The 17,850-nt window shown below is 42.4% G+C and overlaps 1 protein-coding gene across 1 annotated transcript in view; it reads right to left on the reverse strand.

Moving 5' to 3' along the window:
* Positions 1-3,344: 3,344 nt before the first annotated feature.
* The window catches only part of PLEKHA8 (pleckstrin homology domain containing A8), a 31,049-nt gene continuing 16,543 nt past the window's right edge, over positions 3,345-17,850 (reverse strand). The window contains exons 7-13 of the mRNA XM_075140855.1: positions 15,593-15,753; positions 15,095-15,180; positions 14,357-14,415; positions 12,956-13,086; positions 12,384-12,454; positions 10,080-10,141; positions 3,345-9,195 (exon numbers count right to left, since the gene is read on the reverse strand). Of these exons, the coding sequence (XP_074996956.1) occupies positions 8,998-9,195; positions 10,080-10,141; positions 12,384-12,454; positions 12,956-13,086; positions 14,357-14,415; positions 15,095-15,180; positions 15,593-15,753 (768 nt within the window). The 3' untranslated portion in view covers positions 3,345-8,997. The remainder of the gene's footprint in view (positions 9,196-10,079; positions 10,142-12,383; positions 12,455-12,955; positions 13,087-14,356; positions 14,416-15,094; positions 15,181-15,592; positions 15,754-17,850) is intronic.

A 17,850-nucleotide genomic window follows, 5' to 3' on the forward strand; every position in this document is an offset into this window, starting at 1 on the left:
GCGTCCCGACGGTGGAGCGAAGCTGCTCGTTTTGCTGTTTTTGGGAAAGCTGGATGCCACTCGATGCATAGGACGTGGAGCGTCGGGCTCAGCAAATGTCAAATACCTGAGACCACAGCTCAAATATCACGACAGGGAGAAAGCAGGGTAGGCGAGCGATGGCGACGCAGCACAGGCTGCGGAGGCTGCACGGCTCACGGCTTCCTCTCGCCTGCGGGAAGGAGGTTGGGTACCAGCTGCTAAGCAAGAAAGCAAGTGGAAAACTATGACCTATAGGAAACTATGTGCGGCACGTCTGGTCTCTGAAGACTACAGATGAGCTGGCAATACCAACACTGCAAACAGATGCTAAATTGATTGGAAATTATTTTGGCAGAAAGCCATAGCTGGAGCAGGAGCCCTGGTAAAAAGACAAATTGATGCAAAATGCATTTTTAAGTCTCAGATCTGTCTGATTTTGAGAAAACAGTGACCTGTTCTCTCTTCAGCATCACTGCAGGACTTTGCACAGGCCACACACCAGTGCATCTTGCCGAAAGCAGTGAGGTACACACTCAGAAAGCGGCCAAATGCTGCTGGTTGGCACTGGTTCCCCCTGACAGGGAAGCAGCATCTCAGTGATTCCTTGACTGACAGCTCTGGGAGGACACGCGTATCACCAATTTCAGCTCCTCCCGCTGCAGGCGAAACTCCTGCACTAATGGTGACGCCTTGCTAAAGTGGTGGGTAAACAGCAAAATATCGTGGAGAAATTTTACCAGACCTTGCAAGCCGGAACACCAGAAAAGTAGTACGGGTTGGTAAAAGGTGAAGTTAGGCGAATGCGAGAACACAACAAAATTTGGGAAAACCTTTTCTCCCTAATCCCCAAAGTCAAGGGTTGAGCCTGCGCTGCCGTCACTGCGGCTTCTCTGGGAACCATCCCCTCCTGGGGCAGGGAAGGAAAGCTGGAAGCTTTCTAAGGCTGATGTGGTTTTTTAGTGATAACACACAAGAAACAAATCCAAAATCTGTGTTAGACACAGGGAGGAATAAATATCTGTTGATTAAGAAATATATTTGGGTCAATGTATTGAAATATTAGGAAAAAATACATGGCAACATCTTGGACAAAATATTCCAGATGGACAGACAGACACGTAGCTTGGTTCCACCAATGTTTGGAAGCGTCTGGTGTACCGCAGCGTCTCCCGCGTTTCCTTTTCTCAGTCCTATACTTGTGCTTGGCACTTACTCTACCAGTCCCCAAAAGATAAAGAAAACTTTTCTCCTCAGGCTCCAATTCAGGGAACAGCTTTGTGCAAACACATTGAACTGGTGTTCAAAACCTATGCTCCATCCAGGCTGTAGCACTGAATTAAGGTCCCATATTCTGCATTTCAATAGCTTTGTATTTTCCATAGGGCAGTAAAACTGCAGGCCAGCCCCACACTGCCCCAGCGTAGCAGGGTTTCCAGCTGGGCTAAAAAGCAAGCAACCTAGTAAAGGTTTCGCTCTGCCTGCTTGCATTGGTCAAAGCCTTGGTGCTGTGAGCTTGCATTGCCTTTCCCCCTTAAATTCAGAAAAAATAGTCTTTTTCCATGTAGGAGAACCCTAAAAAAAATATATTTACGTTATATTTTGGTCATTGCTGAATCTTTAATGTGTCGTCTTTGAGCTTCCCATTTTAACAGCAGCACCTGTGCGTTCCTATGAACTCTACACGTTCAGCACACCATTTTTTTATTTTGAACCATGGATCTAGATTCCTGTAGGGACAGGGGTGGGGACAGGAATTTAGCAGCCACTATCACAGTCTATGACCTTTACTAACAAACATCACAAACTCTGTCAAAGCTTAGCAGGGACTCTCTCTGCTGTTCATCTGGGATCCCGTAAAGGCAACAGATTTGGGTTTTTTAACCAGTGGAAGCTGTGGCGAGGAGACACTTGCCTGGGAGATTCCTTTTGTGCACGGGGTTTCTATTAGCATACGTCTGTGCAGTGCTGCTGGCCCGCGTTCGGCTGTTTAGGAGAGCAGAGCATGTTACGGAGGTGACTCCAATGACTCAGGCTGGCAGACAGTCCCCCCGCACGGCCGCAGACCTCCTCGCCACAGCCACCACGTCCTGCTCCTCTTTTTAATCCTGTCTCTGTGTACATCCTCGTTGTTTCGGTGTGACGAGTTACCGCTCTCTAGCACAGCATAACACAGTATAGATACCAACACCAGAAGCGCCGATCCTGCGCAGGACAGGGCTCTGCCCCAGCGGCAGCCCCATCCAACTGCCACACGTAACGGCGTGGCTTCGGAGGGGCTGCCAGCTAATACGGTGAACTGGGCTCAGTGGTTCCTCGTGGCACAGCTGACGCTTCAAGAGCCACCAAAGCAACCTGCACCATGGCTGAAATGACAGCTCGTGCCAGTGGCACCCAGGCTTACCCACGTGCGATTTCCCCATGCCCACGGAACAGGGCCAAGACAGCGTCTTAGGGAGACGCCTAAAAACATCAGCGACACAACTGTTGTTATTTAGCTGCACCACACAAAGCTGGAACTGCCAGGGTCTCATGACTGATAACCTGCTCGTTTCCTTAGGAAGGAGAGAAGATGAGTAAGACCCTGGGGCGGTGGAAAAGGGATGTGATCTCTGCCCTGGGAGGCCTTCTAAACTATTCGCCCCTCATCGAATTGCCAGCTATCCACCAGCTCAGCCCCAGCAGGTGAGACAGAGGGATGCTGAGACTGGGGCTCCTGCCAGAGCTCAGCCCTTGCTGAAGCAAACGCAGCTCGCAGCCTTTGCAGAGCTGATGCTCTGGGGCCCACTGCAATCAGAAGGGTTCAGAATCTCCCGTATCCCGCAGGAGACAGCCAGCTCCAGCTGAGCAGCGCTGCTGTTGCTGCAACAGAATACACGCACCCCCCCCCCCCGCCGCACAGGCAGGGGCTCAGTCTCGTCTGCTCCTCCCCAGCTGAGAAAATGCCTCTGCCACTTCACAGATCTCCGCCTGGAGATGTTGCCATTTAACAGAGGGACGTGCCCTTGCTAGAGAGAGATGACTGGGTATCATGGATCTGCTCTCATGTCCACACTGTGTTTATACGGAGAGAGAGAAAGAAAAGGGGGGAAAAAGGGAGATGTTACGCCCACATTAAGTAAGGAGCACTAGTCTTGATGTGCTTCTCAAGGTCACCACACAGGGATTTCAGACTTCAGAAACTTCTAGCGAAGAGATTCAAGTCCAGGCAAAAGAAGGACATAATAATACATGCAATTTTAAAACACAAATCCCTCTCACATTGCCAGGCTGGCTTTTGTAACTACAGCCTTCACATATTTACACTGGCCAAGGACGCACAACCATACGCCAGACACAGCTTTTATTCTCCTAATCAAAACAGGCTCATGTGTGTTAACATTCTTCGTACAAAGATACATACAGGTAGTTTCTATGAACCAGAAACATACTGTTTTCGACTGTTCACACAGTACCTAGAACAGATGCAGTCCTGAAGAGCACTTTGGGCCCTCTATTGTAATAAAAGAAACAAAATCCATGCAAGGAGACAGCGAGATTTTAAAACATGCTTATTGAAAATAAGTTTATTATAACGAAATAATATAAAAGTCTGACAAAGGTCTTAACAATGCTCCAAAAGAAGAGAGACAGATGATGCAGACTGGAAACTCCGAAGTATTTTGGGACTGAACTACTTACGACAGCACAATTTGTGCAATGCTTACACTGGAAGAGGTGATTTTGGGGGCATGAACAAGCCCTTAGAATTAAGTAAATTTAAAGTGTGAGACAATATACCTTCTCTTCACCTTTAAACGTGTTTCAGTATGTATGTAATATATTTTAGTATATACAAGTAAGGCTTGCAGTAAGCTCAGCTTGACATCGATAAAATGTATGCTCAAAATTGGCTTGAAAAAAAGAAAGAAAATAGGAAAGGAAATGACAAAAGCAAGCTGCTTTGGTTTTCAGTTTAGTCACCATATTCTGGAATGCAATTTTCTCTTCTTTCAAGTAGACATACATCTCAAACTTTCAAGATGGCTTTAAATAAAAGAATTAAAGAATAAGTTTTGGACCCCCTGAATACTGCAATGCAAAATAAGCTAAACAAACGTGGTGTTAAGCAAAAAACAGGATATGAAAACAAGGAAGTTTCATATATTAAAACAAACCCTTTAGCACATTTGGAGTATTTGGGGGGAGAAACAATATACCAAGAAAGGCATATTAAAAATAATAGTCAAAGGCCATATTTTGAAGAAGTGCATGCCAGTGGGAGGTTAAGCAAGTGTTTAAGTGAAGCATATGCCTACATTCTAACTTCAAAGCAAGTGCTTAAAACCTTGGGTGAACTGTGAGCAGATCAGCTACTGCGTGGGGTTGCTTAGAGCCATTCAGTGCACTATGATACCCCTTCTGCACGAGGGTGATTTTATATTGCTTGGAGCATGCAGTAGTTTGCAGTGTTTGTTCACCAAGGGGCTACAGAGGTTAGCAGAAAGGCATGATTTCAGTTATTCCCGCTGCCCTTCTCTCTTTGTTTTGTTATCTGTATTATGCAGGCAAGAGAACAGAAATAAGTCAATTAAAAAAAAAAAAATCCCTTTGCTTTCGCTTGTAAGAGGTAGAACTGCCAAGTCTGAAGTGTCTCAATTTAAATTCCATCGATGAAATTAAAAGTTCAAGGTGGTGTGGTTTTCCTGGCAAAATATGTCAAACCAGGGAGAAACTTCGGAGAAAAGCAGCACATTCTCCATCTGACTGTAGGTTTGGTTGCCTGCCAAAGAATTCAGGTCTGATTTTCCAAGTTTACATTTTTATTGCTTACAAAACTTCCTGTTTTGCACTCTTATGGAGAGATGCTTCAACTTGACAGCAACAGCTCTGGCAGCAAAGAAGTTGAGGAATGGAAGGAAAGGAAGAGGTAGTCACCAGGTGGGGGAAGAGGGAAAGATAGCCAGACAGGAACGTGCTAATGATCTTTTCTGGTGTCTAAAAGGCATTTTAGGTTTCCCTAAAGCTGAATTGATAATGAAAAGAAAGGGTTAGAAGGTCCAGCATATGGACATATGTAACACTGTTTTCTATAATGGTCCACACCCCTTTGCCAAAGTACGCTGCAAACAACTAGAGCACATTTTGGGCATACTTTTTATATGTCCAGCCAACCAAGTGACATTTTTCAAACTATGAAACATTTTTAAAGCAAACAACTATAACCTAAATCCTAATGATGCTTTCCAAAAATCTTGTAAGTGAAGGTATATGGCCCTTAACTTTAAGTGCATCTGTTAAAGGGAGAGCCATATTACAACAGTGTCAAGATGGGATATTTCAATGAGTTTCTTAAGTTTACACTAAAGCACTTGAGTATCCAGTTCATATTCTACAATTGTAATATCACAGAACTTCAATATGCAACTGAGTATGGTGTCTTAAAATAGCAGAGGGGGCTCCAGAACATAGTTTGTTTAAAAAAAAAAAAAAAAACACAAAATAAATAAAATAAATAAAAGCCTCCCATTGCTAGGCAGAACTCGACTGAAATTATTTGAGAGCTCTGCTCTAATGCCAACGGCACTATATTACAAAGACGTGTGTATGATCCTATTTAAATATGCTGACTGCCATTATTCAGTACTAGATAGCACTTCTATCAGATTGCTTTGGGATTTACCATGTCTCAGCAAGGATGCGCACTGGATAGACACTGTCAGTGTCATATGCTGTATCAGAGTTCCACGCTCAGCGATACTCATCTCACAGAAAGCAGCCTTACTCCCCAGCGTAAGACTGTGATTACTCTTATTTTGCCATGGCTAAGTAAAATCCCTGAGAATATGCAACTGTTAGACATTGAAGAAAACAGCTGAAAGCATTTCTAAAGGAAAGGGATGCAAAACTTCAGACTAGTGCAGTTTAAGAAACCAAAGCAGTTCATGTAAAGTATACAGAGCAAGGGTGCTGTTATCCGAGAGTCACATCGACCTCCATCCTCCAGCAGGTCAGTTGTTCATAAATGTCAGCCATTAAAAAAAACAAAGTAGCCCTAACCAATCAACGAATCAAACATATCAAACAGAAAACACCGACCTTCTCTCAAATTCTAAATTTGAAGGCCAAAAGTTAGCTGCTTGTTCTCTACAATTATTAAAATCAAAACCAATCCTCTCTGCTTGCCAAACTGACATGACAAGAAAAGAAAGAAGTGAATTGTCTAGCAGTGTATTTGCTTCCACTTGGTCATCTGGTCTATTGCATCCTTCGAGGTGTAACCCGGAGTTCGGCTCTGCAACATGCTGCATGGGTTTCTTTCTCAATGGTGGTTTCACTGGGAAGACAGCATTCGTTAGTCTTAGAAGTGCTCAACGCCCTGCGACAGCAGTGCATGGTGCACAAGTTTTGAAGACAAGGAGACCTTGCTCAATTCCTTCTCTACAAGTCCCCTATTTAACAACAAGCACACAGGGGTCTCCCTGAAGCCACAGTCTCTTAAGAATGTTCTCAGAAACACGAACTTTACAGAGAACAGCAAAACGAGAAAGCTTGCTCTGAGGCAGGATGCCACGCTGATTAGAGGACATGCAATGTGGACACTCTATTTGTTAGAAGAAAGAAGAATGGTGGAGTTAGTAATTGCTGAAGCTAATGGCCCAATGAAGCTCTGTTAAGTTCTCTGCTTACAAAATAAAGCCTCCTTACTTTTTGCATCAAACGTTGGGTCTGATGCACTACTAATAAACCAGTGGTTCTCCCACTAGTTAAAAAACAAAACAAACAGAAAACCCAAAAATACCTCCAAGACTTGAAGTGCTGAATACGCTTTCCTGCTATTGGGAAAGCTTAGAGCAAAAGGGAAGCCAATTTTCATCATGATCTCACAGTTAATTTGTAGAGAAGAAGGACCTCTTCCTGCTCTCCCCATGCCCCAGCTGATATTTTGTGGAAATGTGGTCTCCATTACCTTCCCAGAGCATTCAGCTAAGAACTATTACATCAAAGTTTTTCACATAATAGCCAAAAACCCCGAGGAAACCACGCAGGGTGGAAAGCTGGTTGTTCTGTTGCAGGGGTGGTTTCTTTGCATTCATGCTTAGAAGAAGCAGACAGCCAAATCTCAAAGGCTCTCTGCTTCATTTTTCGCACTGCGAGTAGTGAAATAATTGAATGGAGCTTTGGTCAAAAGTTTTGACTTTGTACTCAAGCATAAACATATACCACTTAAATTAAGAAAACCTCCACATCCTTCTGGTTCCTCTTGGTGTATGTAGGAACTACAGATAGGCACAACTCAGAGAAGATGACAGGAACAAGAAAGACACACTGTTTAAATGCCTAATTACAGTTCCGGTATCTTGCTTTATACACCAAGCGTGATGTTTGGTTTTTTTCTTCAAGCATCATATGCTTTCCTTAAAGCTCACAATGCTAGGCTCTTTAGAAAGGATCAAGTATTCGGTGTGCAGAGAGGCTCCCGTCACAGAGCGACGGAGGGCAGCAGGCCTGCCGTACATTCATTTTACTGACAACGTGGTTTTTAGCCTAGCAAAAAACAGTACTTCTCCTGTGAGTATGGTGACACTGAAACTTCTCCTGTATTTACAAAGATTTACTAATTCTAAGTACGTCAGTAGCGCAGTCTTCCCTCCTCCTGCACATGAGTTAAACTCAACTTTTTGCACAAAGCCATCTGAAGCCCTAGGTCACCACTGAGAGACCCGCTTATGCCTTGAATGGGCAGTCAATAATTCACAGACAGCCTTCTAGTCATCAACACAACTACGAATTTTGTCCTTCACCATATCACTAGCTAAAAGGACTTCTTTATTATTTTTAATAGCAGCAATGTTAAGGAGCACATTTTTATCTGTATCAGCAAAATGGGAAAAAGGGCAAATCTTACTTTCTTAACTTCCAGTCACTTTACATCATTTCAGATTTTCAGGTTTGTAATCGGCCCAATGTGCAATGGCTCCGTGACAAATTCTAGCTTCTCCCATGCTTTACTCATTCCATGTCCACTTTCATGAAGTCTCTGCCCATAATGGCAGCCTAGGAAGGATTTTAATAAAATCTGCTTTTTAAACTGCTAGCTGTATTCAATTAAGCAAATGTTATGTTTTTGTGTGAATTTGATTTTAAAAAACCCTAAACCCAAAATAGAATAACCCACCAAAACCTTAATAAACCAGGATGATGGACATGATCTTCAATCGCTTGTGTAAAGCACTGCTGCAATTAGCTGGGCTCTGCCAGTCTGTACCAGCAAATTTCTTGTGGCCCAGTGGCAGGAACTGACAGGGAGAACGTGGCACATACTGGGAGCTGGTCAGGGAACACAACCCCCAGTTTCAAAGGCTGGTTCCTGGGGAAGTTCAGACCACCAACCACATATGCTTGTGGTGAAGGTCTCTGTAATATTTGGGGAGGTGCTGCATTAAAAAGCTTCAACTCAACTTAAGCAATAAACACACTGCGTACCTTATAAGGTGGCATTTAACTGACCTTCTCTTCTGCTACCAGAGTAACAGTAACTCTCACCATCTCTGTCCTCCTACATCGTCGCAGGGAGTGGGCACAGGGCATGGGAGAGCCAGAGCCAGCAGCGCCTGCCTGGGCTCCATCTTGACATCCTGACCGCTCCGCTGCACGCGTGGCTCTCTCCTAAGCTACGGGAGCAAACGCCAAATTCTGCTCTGTTACTTTTGCATGGTGAAGAGAAGAGGGAGTGCACAGGCAGAAGAGAAACAGTCAAAAACATTCATCACGGACATAGTTATGACCCAAAGAGAAACAGTACCTCTGCATTTAAACACAAAACAAGTGTTAACAAAAAATAAAAATCGTACATACCCTTCCCCAAAAACACTCACAACACCCTTCCCACATGAAAAGATATAATGAACAGAAACGATGTCCAAAAAAACCCAAAACGAAAGAAATCTTTGTTAACAGACACAGTCCCTGAAGTTTTAAGACACGGTCTTGCTGTAGTCATACCACCTCATCTGACTCCAAACCATGTACTTCATAGAGTGTGTCCAAGATATTTAGCTGCTTTTCCATGGCTGGTAAGTAAATGTTGAGGTCCCTCTGCATTCCTTTGTAAAATGTTTCTTCCTGAGGATCACACTCCTCTACAGACAGAGCTGCCACAAAGTCTTCGTACGTTGGAGCTGCCCTTAAAGCTAACTGGGAGAGGAACCAAAGCTTTTAGATTTGCAAAACAGAATAGGAAAAGAAACCAAACTAAAGCCACAAAAAACTTCTGAGACATCCCTCTTTGCACTTAGATTGCATAGCTTTAATGTATTTATGTGTACGTGCATATGTTAAGATTTTTAACTGACAGGAAGACTAATATATATATATATATATTTTTATTATTATCTCTATGTAGATCCCCAGTTTAAGACATCTTCAGAGAGGTCTGATTTTTAGGAAGTGAATTAAATACAAACCCCAAATAAAGTACAGTTTGTTAGGGGAGCTCCCAACCCAGTGTCACACATTTCAACATTGAAGTCCCATTCTCAAAACACTCTTTAGAAAGCTTTCCCCAACATTTCTGTTTCTCCCAGATTGCCTGGATGAGGCTCTTCATTCTTTTATAATTTTAGTGATAATTTCCAGTGGCAGACACGAGGGGGAGCTGCCAGACTGGACAAAAATAAACCATTTCCTCTAGCCAGTATATTCTACTTCAACTGCCTGACACATTCTGCACTAACCCTTCTTGAATGCTCATGTCCAAAGACAGATCAATCCTCAAAAAAGCAAACTCAAACCCTCATTTCTTCATTTAATAGCCCTGCAAGACTGTGCTGAAAAACACATAACGAAAAAAACGTGCACGCAAGTGTGATCTTCTGTTTTGGCTCCAGAAAGCAGATTCCACCCTGAAAGCCCATACTGAACATAGTGATAACCACAATCCTCACCCAGAAAATAAGGTCTGACAAGGGAATCTATTCATTTTAATGCTTGTAATTTTAACATGGTTTATTAATTACACACAATGTAAGATCACATTAACGAGACCCCCAGCTCTATCAGCAGCCAAGATAAATACTTACCGCAAAGACCCCGCGGACAACCCAACCATGGTGCTGCCGTAATGTCTTTCCATAAGCATTGTCTTAAAGGAAGGAAGGGGAAAAAAAAAAAAAAATCAATCAAGAGATAGCTATATGGCAGTTTTAAGTTTGCATCACAAAGAGAACTTAGAGCTTAGAAACGACTATTTAAGGATATATTCTTGCCACTGGATGCAAATAATGGCTCTTTCTGAGCACAAAAGTTATGACTGAAAGGAGATGACAGATTTGGGATTTGTGCATTGGGGTCTCAGCTCTGCTGACAGATCTCCTTCAACTCATCCACAGCAAGTAAGTGTTCTAACAGACAGGAAGGCAAATGTAATTTTTATTTGACTAGCTGTGCTTCACGACTAACACTTCTTCTACTATCTAGTTCTCCACTCAGTGCAAGTCTGAGAAAATAATATACAGGGTGAAAAAATCCTGCAACCCGATGGTTAGCCAGCCTCAATCGAGGTGGTTAGCTCAGGCATTAACCAAGAACTCTCTCTTTACATCTGAGGGTCAAGTTTCGAGGGTCATTGGAACAGAAAGCACTGGGCCTTTATTAAAATAATCCTCAGCATCTCTGTTGTGAGTGCCCCTGAGTGTAGCCTTTGATGAAGGCCCTTGTTATGTTCCTAGACAGCTCCGCTCTCACATACAAAGCTTTCTATATACAAAGCCAAACATCTTTGAGCATATTTTCCCAGTCGTAGTTTGTCACTGTTGTCATTTCATATCCTTGCCCTTCAGTTGAATTTTTAAGTATCTGACATTGTATTACACTTTCCCTGAGCTGTTCACCTTGAAGAAAGAGAACCACTACATTTTGCTGCTTTAGGATATTTGCTCAAAAGACTGCAGACAGTTATTATTGGAGGAGTGTAAAAAGTCAGTAAACACAGCCACAGGTTTTGCTGTAATATGAAGTACTCTACCATATGAAGTATACCATATGAAGTACTCATCTACCAGTCTGGGGAATGTGGCTTTTCTACCTTTACAGTAGGAGTGAGAATCTATGAGAAAGCATACAGTAATAAGAGCAATGAAATAAGGAGAAAAAGAGTATTGTGTAGCAAACAGGACTGACAAGTCTATTCTCTGCCTTATCAGCAAATATAGGGGACATTAAAAACACCAGAAGCTGAGAAGTTTGCTTAGATTTAAATTCCAAGTAAAGACAAATCCCTTTAGAAAGCTGTTTGTTCCTCAGAAGATCACAAGAACTGGTGCATATTCCATTTTTTATTTTCATTTCATTAGCTTGATATTTGAGGTTGTAGAAAGAGAACATATACCCCATCTTTACTTGAGATTCAAATAGCACAGCAAGTCCTAAATAAGAAACTGTAACAGTAAACCTAAGCTGCACTGGTGGTAACAGATATGGAAGAGCTTTTCAGGGGGAGAAAGGGAAGGAAGAAGTGAGAAAAAAACAGCAGCATGGCTCTGCTGCAGACACAGAGCAATTCAAGAAGTAATTCAGTGCTGAAGCCTTCAGACTCAGAAGATCAAATAAGTGCCTTGACTTTTCATGGTATTTAACATCCACATCTGGTAGCAGTGTATTTACAGTCCCACTTCCAAAAGCTGCTTACATACTTTGGTGTAGTAGTTCTTTTTACTAATCCTATAGGATGACTGTTTCACTGTTTAAAAGAAGCTAAAAAAAACCCCCACCTTTAAAAAAAGCTGTTTTAAAGCTGTTTTAAAGGATTATCATAACATTAGACTGCGTGCATATAGAGAGGGTCTATTCAGGAATAACCAAGTCAAGTCTAAGAGGGGTTTGTGGGGTTGCCGTGGGCACCAGCCTGACTCGGTGTCAGAAATTGTGTACTTGGAAAAAATTCCTTCTTTTTTGTTACAAACTCCCTTCTAACTGATACAGGCAATTCACAGCCGTACTGGCAAAGAGGTGATTTCAAAGAGTGATGGCCAATCTCACAAGAAACTAAAAAAATAACATGACAGCAACCATAAATTTGGGAGAGCTCTCGCTGCAAACCAGTAGAGAAAATGGAATGAGACAAAGCACTTTTTTCCCTAAGATATGACTGTCTCCCCTGCCAAAAGTATGCCAATTAAAGGAATCTTTATCTGCTATTAAATCAACAGTTATCTAGTAATCTGCCTGAAGATGGCCATTTTCAAAAACTGCGATTTTCAAAAAAGTTATGTCTTGGAGATTACTTGCGTCATTAGTCACTGAAGTCACAAGGTTCTAAAGGAGGAGGAAAATAGCAAGGTATGTAAATTCAGAAGCACATGAAGAATAAAGCAACTGGCACTTACTCAGAGCTGTTTGGATATTCTTTTCCCCATTCTTCACTTCTGTCAAAAACCCTTTCAAGAACTTTAAGCCTCTGTCACGATGAACCCACAAAATAAAAAGAAACCATGTTTATAACAAAGTAACCCAAAGTATAACAAAGACCCCAAAGTTGCAATACAACTCAGAAGTGCAATAAAACTCAGAATTAAGGCGCTATTTTCAATCTGAATAAAAAAAAATGCAGCCACCTCTTCCAGCCTCTCTCCTAGCCCAAGGAAAAACACTTTGCTAAAACACTTCTGCTGCAGCCTGAAATCACCTGCCTGATGTTCTGGCCCAGCAGGATCAGTCACTCACTGTAACTTCACTTTTATGGGAAAAAAGGTTGCCTGCGATCGCTTTTTCAGGCCTTTTGGCAAAGTTGCAGTGATACAAGCACAGACAACACAGATTCATGTGTGTGGCTCCATCAAGCCAGTTTGGATTGATGGAGCCTGTGGAAAGTAACCAGTTTGCTCCATGTACATAAGCTTGCACTGGTGAAAGGCCCCTCGTTCCACCTTCATAGTGTAAGTAGATACAAGGCCGTTACCTTTTCAGCCACAGGAGAGCCTCCGTAGCAGAGTTTCTAACTTGTGCTACGCCAGCGTTCACTTCATGGAGCACTATCTTCTGAAGGGTATCAAACTCTTCTTTGTTGGTTATAAATTTCTGGTTTATTTTCTGGAGACAAAAACAAGAAGCTTTTAAGACCAAACAGTGGCCAGTCCTATAAATACCACTTATTTACCAGGACTCTTCCCTGCAAAGGGATACCACAGATCCCCAACCATGTCATACGCTCCCCACGGCTCGGCTGGCCTGCCACACTGGGCACGCCTTCCCAGGGCACAAATCCAGACACATCTGGCTAGCCATCTGGCTAATGCAACGAAAAAAAGGCATCTCAGTCAAAGATTTACAGGGAACCTACCATTTCTGTCTGACAAAATGCTTTTGGTTCACATGGCATCCTCCACACGGGTGGAAAGGAGTTAACTCAACCTGCTCTCCAAGCAAGGTCCCACTTGCCCCAAGCTTCAAGTGCAAGCAAGACTGCCTTCTGACAACTGCTAAGCTGCAAATTCTCAATTACACCTAGCAGTCATCGGCATGCTTAAGCTTTATAACTTATTCCAAAGTTTGTTATACACAACTCCTCACAAAAATAAAAGGGAAAATACATGAGGCTGTTAAACAGAGTCATCTTCTACACTAAAAGAACAGCTGCCTATCACTTGACAATAAATATTCAATTTTTTTTTTTAAAATAGCGTTCTTCCCTCTTGCTATTTTCAGTCTTTCAGTGGCTACCTTCAGCAAGGTAAGTGCATCTCTGCCTTACTTTGCACCAAGCAAATCTGAATGTATGCAATATTCCTTATCATACACTCAGGAGATATGTTTTGCTTTTCTTTTTTTTCCCCTCGCTATGAATACATATTGTCCCACAAGTAGCACTTCAAACCTTTTCAGACTTGGAGCTGGAAGGACTGTCAGAACGAGAACCAAAGCTGCAGGGTCTGCTCCGAGCTGCTGTGAAGCTCCTTCTTAAAGCACTTGTTAGTTCCTACTTGTTTGAGAAAAGGTTTTTTTCCCCCCTGTTTTGTTTTACAGTCTAAAGTCAATATTGCTACCATCGCATCATGACTTACAACCTATTCAGCTCAGAATCAGTGTCATATTCATTCGGTGTAACAGATGTTTTACTTGGCAGTCAATCAAGTATTTTATAAGTTTGTGCACAACAGCTGGATTTATTAAACACAGCATGTACTGTAAGAACAGAATTAGGGGCATTTCAGCATTCTGATCTGACAGATGGTAACATTATCAAATATTAAATAGCCTTCCAGTATTGACTCCTATAACAAAGATCCTTGAGCTTTAGTACCTAAAATAGATATTTTGTTTTTAAAATAAAAAAAAATCAGTGTTAGAAATTAGCTGTTACCTTGATGTTACCTACAAAATCCATTTTAACAGGGGCAAAAACAGTTGGTCCCAGCTTGTCTAGAAAAAAAAAGAGGCTATATTTTAAAATAGTGTCTTTTTGCACTCCTCATGTCTTAGTAACGATTAATTTCATTTACTCTCTTAACAATCCTTCTAAATGGCAGGAGAATACCAAATGAACGACATAAACCGAAGTCTTTCTTTGGTGTAGAACCAATCCACCCCAGTCCATACAAGTGTTAAAATACACCGACCTACAATTTGGAAGTCTTCAAAAGGGTGCATGCTTACAGGGTGCGTCCTCACATCTACTGTTAGAGTCAGGGGCCAAGCATGTGGGGGGCTGCACTAGCTGGAGAGAGAATTCTGTCTTTGGAAAAATCAAATAGCAGCAATAGCTAGCACAGCTGATGGTGTGCTGTCAGCGGTATTAGATATGCAAGGCATTCCATGCTGTTCTTTTGAGGGTAAGAAACTGCTGTTCCAGATATACCCATAGATTTCCAGAGAGCTTATACATGAGTCCCATCTAAACGAGAATGGATCCTCTACAAAGCGAAAGAGTAAGAAACATCTTCTGGTATCAGTCAAATTGATTCTGCTGATAGGAACTATTTCTATATCACTTCAGCAAAGAAACGAATTTTCCAAACCGACTGCTCCACCTTTTCTCACAGCTGGCAGCAGTGAAAAGGAGTTAGATGCACCCGCAGCGTAAGAAGAAAGAGCTACTTACCCAGAACGGGCACAATGGCGTAACATGACTCCAGAAACTCTTCTGTTGGTATGCCCTCCTCATCCCGAAGTTCAATATCACTGAACCTGGTGTCCAGGACAAGCAGAAAAGATTGTTACCGTTAACAACTCCTTTTGTGCAACTTCTGAAGACCAAATTACATTTCATGCCCATTTCACTTGCATAGAGGTAAAATTTATAGACATGGAACCACCAACATGGTTTTTGTTTCACTAGGTTAAAGTAAATGACTGCAGAAAATACACATTTTGTCACGTGCAAGCAAGGCCTGTAATTATCACCAAGGAAAAAACCTCCCACTCCACTCTGTACAGCCAATTCTACAAAGGATATCTTCTTCAATTACTGTGCTGTATGCAGTCTTGTTAAATAATCTCAGCAAATACAGCTTTACAGACAGAACAGACTTAAAAATGAGTCAATTAAAGGCTTAAAGTTTCAATAATCCTTGTAATTTACATCTGCAACATGTACTACCTATTGCTCATGACACTGAAGAAGGTAGGAGAATCATTTTCATTTCTGTCTTCCTCACGCAGAGTCAATCCACTTAAAGAATTAGTTTCTGACTGCAGCAACTTGTGGGCACCAAAGCTTTCTACAGCTTGCAGCTTGTTCTCTCCATCTTCTTTAATGCCTTACATTTATAGGAAACAGAAGAAAAACAAAAATAGAAAAAGAAAACAGCCACACATCCATATTGTTATTCCTGTTCCTTAAGACATGTCCTCTTTGAAGGAATGCACTTGGATATCTGGATCATACAAGCTTAAAAGCTTTCCCTGCCAACACCATGACTCTCACTACAGTTCCCCTGCTGTCGGGTGCTCAGACCACATTTCAACCAGTCCCCTCCCCTTTTCTTTTAATCAGACAGACCAAGCACCAGGCTCCAATGCAGGTGAGCCCACACATCCTCAGCAAGACAGCAATATGAGAGAATAGCATTGAAGAAGTGATTGGGTGCAGCAGGGAGCAGACTCATCTCCTTGAAAGAAAGATTACTTCTCACATGCTATAACCTCCCCAATGCTGATAAAGTGGCACAGGACATTTGCAAAAGCAAAAGAATAATAGTGACTTGTTTGTTCCTTCTGATAAGTAAGTAAACTGGCTGCTTAGATGGGTACTGCTATGATATCAAAGGCTGCTATGTTCTCTCCAATTTATATAAGTATCTTTAAAGTTTCCCAGAAAAAGATCCAGTTGCCTCTTCCCCGCTGTGGTCTGTTTTATTTCTTCTTTGGGGTCAAGCGCATTTGTTTCAAATAAAAAGAGCACTACGCGAGCACCTCCAAAGGAAGACAAAATCTTAGACACCCAAAGAAAGGTCACATCCCACGCATGGTAAGACCTTCTGACCTCATGGAGAACTGCAGAGAACAAGTCAAGCAGCAAAAGCGATATATTCACAGCATCTGCAGCGCACAGGCCATGGCCACAGCACATCTTGCTGCCACACCGTTCATACTAACATCCAAAATTTCTCAGGGAACACGTCTCTCCGGGAGAGGAATACTTTCAAAGGCCAGCGAGGATTTATAGACCTGAAGTGGAACTGAGCTTCTGGTTGAAGGGATCCAACTGCAAGGAACTATCTTCCTCTGACCAAAGCCTGAAAACAAACTTGCAGCTTTCCCTATTACTTGCAGAACCACTAAAGAAGCCCGGTGTTGGGTGAAAAAAGAATCACTCGCACCCGGTAACAGCAATGAGACTTTACCCGTGCTCCTCAGGGCAGAAAAGAATGGCCTCAGCCATCACTGATCATGCCTTACTCACAAGCAAAGTGACTCTGCTAAGGAACTAGAGTTTGAGGGATGTCACTGATCTGTCCTTCACCAAGACACACGGGACGGTGAACAGAGAAACAGCCCGAGTCCACAGTGACTCCACAGGAGTGCCATGCATAAAGCCTGGGGTCCCCTGAAACTTCAAACTCAAACACTGTAAGCACTAAATGACAAACAGAAATTTCTTATGGGACTTAAATGCTTGAGTGCTTTTAAAGATTGACTGCTTTTAATAGAGGGGAGAGGGAGGGAAGAGTACCTGAGACAGTGCAGAGCTCCTGGGCTCAGAGGGAGCACCCAAATACAGCCATCAGCGAGATGGAGCCCCAGGCTGGCTGGGTCAGCCCATCCCAGATGGATGGCTCTGCACATCCTACTCCAGCAAAACTCTGCAACTCGGATGTGTGTACCCAAGAGGGGGTAGGCTTTTCTCTTCTTTTCCACAGGAACAACCTCAGTAGCTAAACAATACCAACAACTTGACTTGAATTAGTTTCAACTCCTTGCTTTAGCAACGTATTCTTGAGATATTACGCTAAACGGTGACATATGCATGTTAATCTACAGGGACTTGCCACACTACACAACACCAGTTACAGAAATGTGAAAAATTCCAAAGAGAACCCATGTAAGAGCAAAATCACTATGTTCATTAACTTGGGCTTAAAAACTTCAGCTGATTCACTGACTGCATATGTATGTTTTGGAATAACGGCCAGGCAGAGAAAGCTACTGTTCAAGAACAATACAGTCCATTTAACAGGATGAGCAGAAATCATACGTTACTTGTATAGACTTACCCAAATTAAGTTCAGCAGCCCTTAACAATATAGCTATGTCGGATGGAATTTTATACTGAATTAGTTCAACAGCGTCTTACTGAAGTCACACACAAATCTAAGTTTCATGCTATTGCTAAGGTAATGGGAAGAAATAAGGTGC

Source organism: Calonectris borealis, chromosome 2 (assembly GCF_964195595.1).
Source record: "Calonectris borealis chromosome 2, bCalBor7.hap1.2, whole genome shotgun sequence".
Lineage (NCBI taxonomy): Eukaryota > Metazoa > Chordata > Aves > Procellariiformes > Procellariidae > Calonectris > Calonectris borealis.